The 6,090-nt window shown below is 33.4% G+C and overlaps 1 protein-coding gene across 1 annotated transcript; it reads left to right on the top strand.

Moving 5' to 3' along the window:
• Positions 1 to 1,388: 1,388 nt before the first annotated feature.
• LOC128214698 (uncharacterized) lies at positions 1,389 to 5,216 on the top strand. The gene is made up of 2 exons (XM_052921318.1): positions 1,389 to 1,522; positions 3,089 to 5,216. Exon 2 carries the CDS (start codon positions 3,094 to 3,096, stop codon positions 4,843 to 4,845), a length of 1,752 nt encoding a protein of 583 aa, XP_052777278.1. The 5' UTR covers positions 1,389 to 1,522; positions 3,089 to 3,093; the 3' UTR covers positions 4,846 to 5,216.
• The last annotated feature ends 874 nt before the right edge of the window (positions 5,217 to 6,090 follow it).

Genomic DNA, 6,090 nt, shown 5'->3' with positions numbered 1-6,090 from the left:
GGACGTTTTTGATGGACATATTTGCTTTTTTAATGGAACACTAACGGGTCTGTAACTCTGAGGAAGATAATTTCAATAGTACAGTAATTGTTCAATATCAGTCATGAGCGCTCATTGGTTCTTAAATATTAAAACGAAATATCACTGATATATTGGAACGTCCTGTCCTGTAGAGTCGCTATTTGTGACGCGTTTTTCGAGTGGTCCCATGGTCACATTTAAGAGCTCCACACAACATTTTATGCCAGATTTAGATAGTTTTATCTTTAAGAACTCAAATGCTTGACACTTTCCAATCAACGAATTAAACTTATTTTAAAACCTTGGTCAATATCTATAGGAACCTGCATATGTTCCGTGCACAATTATCCATGGCCAATATCCTCGTTATACTATGCTAACTCTTTCAGTTAAATTATTAATTAATATCATCACACTGTTGCATATAACATATATCCTATAAGGGACGTTTTAATATTTAATAGCCTTATGATTAAACAAATGCAATTCAACCATTGATACTTAAATAAGTCACAAATGTATATCAATTGAAAAAAAAACATTTGCCTTTAAATAACTTAACATGTAAACATTTAGCTTATAGTGCTTGTATTGTTTCTCACTGTTTTGATAGCTTGTTCCTGTAGCTTTTCATATAAATATAAACTGATTTTAATTTACATTAAATCAGGCATTAGGTTCAACCTCTTGAAGGGAGATATACATGTCAATGGAATGTTTTAAGGATTTAAAGTAGTATCCCCCTTCCATAAACAAAAACTGTTCACAAAATATGTGTTCAAAAAGTATAAACTTTGTAATAGCTTTTCTTGAAAGAAAGGGAAGAACAATGTTAGTTTAAATTAAAGCTAGTTCATGGATAGCATCTAGAAAAATAAATACTTAAGATTTAAAATTATTTCAAGTTATTCCTTTAATTTAGAATTTCAAGTTTCAAGTATTACTTCGTTTATTTAGCATACAATCATGTGTATGTAATTAAAGCGTAAAGTAGATCTAGAAAAAAAATCAAGTTTCATATTTATGATAGGCAAAATTATTTAATAAAGACCCATGTCCTTTTTAATGTGGTTTTTGACCTCTTCCTTCTTATTAATTGGATTTGATTACATTTTCGAAAATTAAAAATTATACTTGAATCATCATCTTTGACAGATAATGGACCACAAATGCCTTAAAGGGAATGAAAAGTAATGCACACTATTCTGTAGTGTAATTTAAGTTGAAGTATTTATTAAAACTTAAAATAGCATGCTACCCGTCAGCAATCCATTTCAACATACATAACTTCCCTTTATGCGGGGATTCACCTCGGATGTTATCGAGATAGTTTATACCTGTATTAAGTAGGTCAACAGCTTTACGTGGTAGGTTTAACATTTTTTGAAAATACACCTTTCAATAATACCATAAAACCTACAGTGACAATCGAATATTGGTAAATGTAAATGTAACACAATGGACTAAGACGGATTTGGAACAGGAGTAAGATATACATAGGGTAAGTTATATCTTATTTATATAAATGTACTTAATTTCTTTATTCTAATCGGATTTCATATAGATATACATGGACTTTGTAATTGACACATTCTTTGTCGCAGGTGAAAGGGAAATCGATGAACAGTTTTCTAACGATCATTTTTGCTTATTTTATCTGCTTATAAATTTCCATACACTTTTAAATAAAAATTAGAAAAGTTCAGACTGGAAAAATGCCATCTCTAGCGTATCACGTATATGAAAACCAAACGTTTTCTCAATCGAAATTGATTAAAGCAATACAAAGGTATATCACGTTTCTTTCTCAACAAAAGTCTCTCACTTTGAAGTTAAGCACCGTTAATTTGTCATGTAATTCATTTTCATTTGGCTGAAAATTTCCGAAATTCTAATCCAGCAGAAAATATATTCATTGCTGACATCATCGTTATGTACTTTTTTTCTGAACGAAGACATTGGACTGAATTTAATAACTATTAATAATTTGCATCACTCAGACCTTAACAAAATTGTAACTTAAAGTAGCATTCTCAGTCTTCAACATATAGGGAGGATCCTGCACAACATCGGATCATTTGACAACTCCGTTTGGCGTACCTTAAACCTAACCGGTCCTAGCGATTTTATGACATAATTCAATACTTGAAGGGCGTTCCGGCAAAATACCATTCTTCAGCGTTTTTCAACTCATACCAGGCATTTTAAGCATCAAATAGTGCAGTTCTATACATGAACGAACAAATTCCAAGTTGACGCACTCAATTTTCATAACATTTTGCATGGTCGTTTCATTAAAACAAATAGGCGAGAGTTGTACAAACCAGAAACAAATGCAAAGTTGATGAACCGGATAAAAATAAATGTATTTAATAGTTATAATTGGCATAAACTAGTGAAATGTATTACATTTCTGTTAAAACAAGACACTTTTTAAACATAAACGTTTGACCCCTTTATGAAGCAAATTAGGTTTCTCATGCATTCTAATGTAAAAAGGTAAAATTTAGACTGGGACAAATGCCATTTCCAGCGCCTCACGTATTTGACAAGTGTACCTTTCCTAAAAAGTAAGTTCAAATCCATTTGATGTGAGAAAAATCGATTTATGTCATATTTCTCCTAAGGAAATCCACTTACTTCAAAGTTAAACACATTCATTGTTTATGTAATCCATTTGCATTAGGCCGAAAGGTATCAAAACTCTTATCGAGCTAAAATATATTGATCTATGAGAAATACATGTAGTTTTTCTTTCTGATTGCTGTTGATGGACTGATTTCAAAGTGTGACATCTTTAAATACTTGCATTACTTAGATAATGATAACCTAAGGATGCATTCTAAATATTGCACTTTATTCGGGAAATTTGCATCTAGTTAACGTATATTAAGTGTAGGAAGACATATAATAATATAATGTATACTTAGGGTAAGCTATGGTAAGCCCTTTGTTCGTTTCGGACTTCTTTAGTAGCCTTTCTGATCGATACGTAAATAAAAAATATACATCAGTTAAGTATTTGGTTAAATAACAGAAATAGTTAATATTACAACATTATTTGCAGCAAATATGGCTGAAGGTGGGGGTAATACACAAGATGGACATATTTTGGCAGAAACGGTTGGTGCTGTCAGTGGACGTATTAAGAAACATTGCGAACCATGCTGCAAGGATAAGAAGACTACGCCTGCAAGTGTCTACTGTAAGAACTGCAGAGAGTTTCAATGTTTTGAATGTTCTTCTCATCACAAGCGGTTTGCCTATCTGTCCGATCACGACATTGTCGAAACGCACAAAGCAGAAAATGACGAACATCATGTCAACATGTATGGGTATGACAAATGCTTTGTTCATGGAAGCTCTGTAGAAGTTTACTGCGAAGATCATGACGCTTTAATTTGTTTGAAGTGTGCCTTTTCAGACCATAAAAAGTGTGAAAATGCAAAACATATTGAGGAATGTTCAATGGAATTGAAAATTAAAGAATTCAAAGAAGTCTTAACGGCATGTTGTGACAAAGCAAACGAATATATTGATAACGTCAAAGAAATCGGAGTTACAGAAAAGGAGGGAGTAAAAGCAAAGGCGGAGAGGATTAAATCAGAGTTGTGCGCGAAGATAGATAATAATCTAGCAAAATACCTAGGTGAAATTGACATTGCAGCAGAATGCGCCAAATCTTCTGTGAAAGACAATGTGTCTGACGTTTCAATTATTTACGAACAGTTAGAACAGTGGACGAAATGTTTGGATACTGCATCCAAACAAGGATTTACTGATAAAAGCTTTATCCTTAGCCAATCTCTTAAGGTCAAAGCCCAGGAACATAAAGACTTTCTGAACAAACAATGTCTAGACACTTCTTCCTTCAAGATACACACAGAACATATGTTTAGAGAGGGTAGTATTGAGCAAACCTACGATGTCACAGTCCAAGTAAATAGTTCGGACATTTTGCAGCAAGATGGGGATAGCAAACGAAGCACCGACAGCAAGAACATAGTTGAATTGCACAGAAAAGCTTCCGTGTTAGTTAAAAAATATTCGAATAAAGAAGAACCGTTTGTCAGTGGTATTGACTTTCTCGAAGATGGACGATTGCTAGCTGTTGATAATGAGAACGATAACTGTCTAGTATTAGATGAAAACCTAAGTATTCTTGGAAAACCATTTACCTTTTTCAATACCAAACCTTTTGATATTTGTGTTTATAAAGAAACCCAAGCAGCAGTTACATGTATTGGTCTCATATATTTTCTGAAAGTGGACGAACTGAACACTATCAGACTGATTCGAAAAGTGAAAATATCAGCGTCTTACTACTCTATATCCAGATTTAACTGCTCAATGTTTCTTTGTAGCACTTTCGATGATTCCAAAGCGCCGGTTCGTGTCTTGGATTTTAAAGGAAAAGAGACAGATTTTAATGATATTGTGTTTCCTAAAATTAAATATGAACACTTTAAAAGTCAGTGTACGTTTGCAGAACATTTAGGTATAATAACATTGACAGATTATGATTCCAATAAAGTGTACCTGATTAACACACACACAGGAAAAACAATAGTTGTGGAAGATAAAACAATCGAGAATCCGTCTTATGTCTGCATGGGTCCAACTGATTCAGTGTTCGTCGCATGTGGTAGATGCATTGTAAGAATTTCCCTCAAAGGACTGATCTTACAGACAATTGAGGCCCAAAAACAATATCCCTCTGCTTTATGTATATCGAGGGATGGGGCAAAAATAGTGGTGGCAAATAGACCTTTAACAGGCCGAGTAATTCAATCGTATGAACTAACGTTTTCACCGGACAAATAGAGATGATTGATCATTACATATTAAAGATCCGGGTAAAAGTGGTAGTATGTGTTTGCTTTATTGACAAAATCTTAACACGGCTGTGTAAACACATTATTTAATTATTAAACATGAATAAAAAAGTGTACTTAATTATGAACATATTCAAATTAATAATCGTTTTTTTTTTCAAAACATAAATAAAATTCAAAATGAAGGTGGTCGAACTTGTGTCAATAAAAATATTATTGTCTTGTAATAAAACCTATGGCCGCAAGAACAAGAAAACCACAACAGGACATTTTGAACAACACATGCGTTGAATTAAAAAGAAATTAATAGTTTAGTAGTTGTGTTATGCTGGTTTTCTTATAATAAATAGTCGCAATTCTCCTGTTAATTACTTCACACGAAATGCATATGTTTTTGTGATAAAATAATCAGTAATGCCCAATTAGCATTGTCTTCTGCTTTGATGTAACTAGAACTCTTTTAAGAAATATGTTTGTATTTTTGTTACCAGGAAACGTATAGGATCCACTATTTTTCTTTATTTCATTAAATACGTTTAGACAAGACATTGTTGTTAGGTAGCCAAGCCGTCCCCACCCTCTTTAATACTGTGGAAGGCCTAGTTTAAACCTTCTATAAGACCCCCCCCCCACCTCAATCTGTGAACAGTTCACAACCTCTGTGTATTGATCTTAATATAAATCTAATTGTCTTGCACCCTCATCAGATATGGGATCTAAGTATCCTGCTGTGCAGTTTTGGAGGTTTTATTATAGAAATGGACCCTTAATGGCACTGAGTCAATAAACGAAAACACAGGAAATCGGCACCTACTGTGACACCAGTGCCATTAGCAGGAGATACACAGCAGGGGATTACCAGAGTAGTGTAGGTGATATGCACGCCCTGATTGTAGCACTATTCGGACATTTCATTACTTATATTAACACAATAGTGTGTTTTTTCTTACCAGATTTGTTAAAAAATACTAAATATCATCGAAGAAAAACTATACAATATTTTTCCCACCCATTCTGTAAATAGTACGATTCGACCGCAACCGGAAACAGTTTATCATTTGACGTCATAATTACACGCGATGATTCGTGCTCCGAACATTTCTGAAGATGCTGCGTCCATTGAACATAATCACAATTGCCGAAAGGGCGTTCATTTAAGGAATTGAAGTTGAGTTGTAAATAAATAAGTATATACCAACTATTAATAAATTATCAACAGTAAATCCTGTACGTT

Source organism: Mya arenaria, chromosome 13 (assembly GCF_026914265.1).
Source record: "Mya arenaria isolate MELC-2E11 chromosome 13, ASM2691426v1".
Taxonomy (NCBI): Eukaryota; Metazoa; Mollusca; class Bivalvia; order Myida; family Myidae; genus Mya; species Mya arenaria.
The sequence above is the reverse complement of the archived record's forward strand: the minus strand, read 5'-3'. Positions and strand labels throughout refer to the sequence as shown.

Coding starts and splice junctions, on each gene's coding strand:
- LOC128214698 (XM_052921318.1), top strand. CDS start 3,094: ATGGCTGAAGGTGGGGGTAATACACAAGATGGACATATTTTGGCAGAA.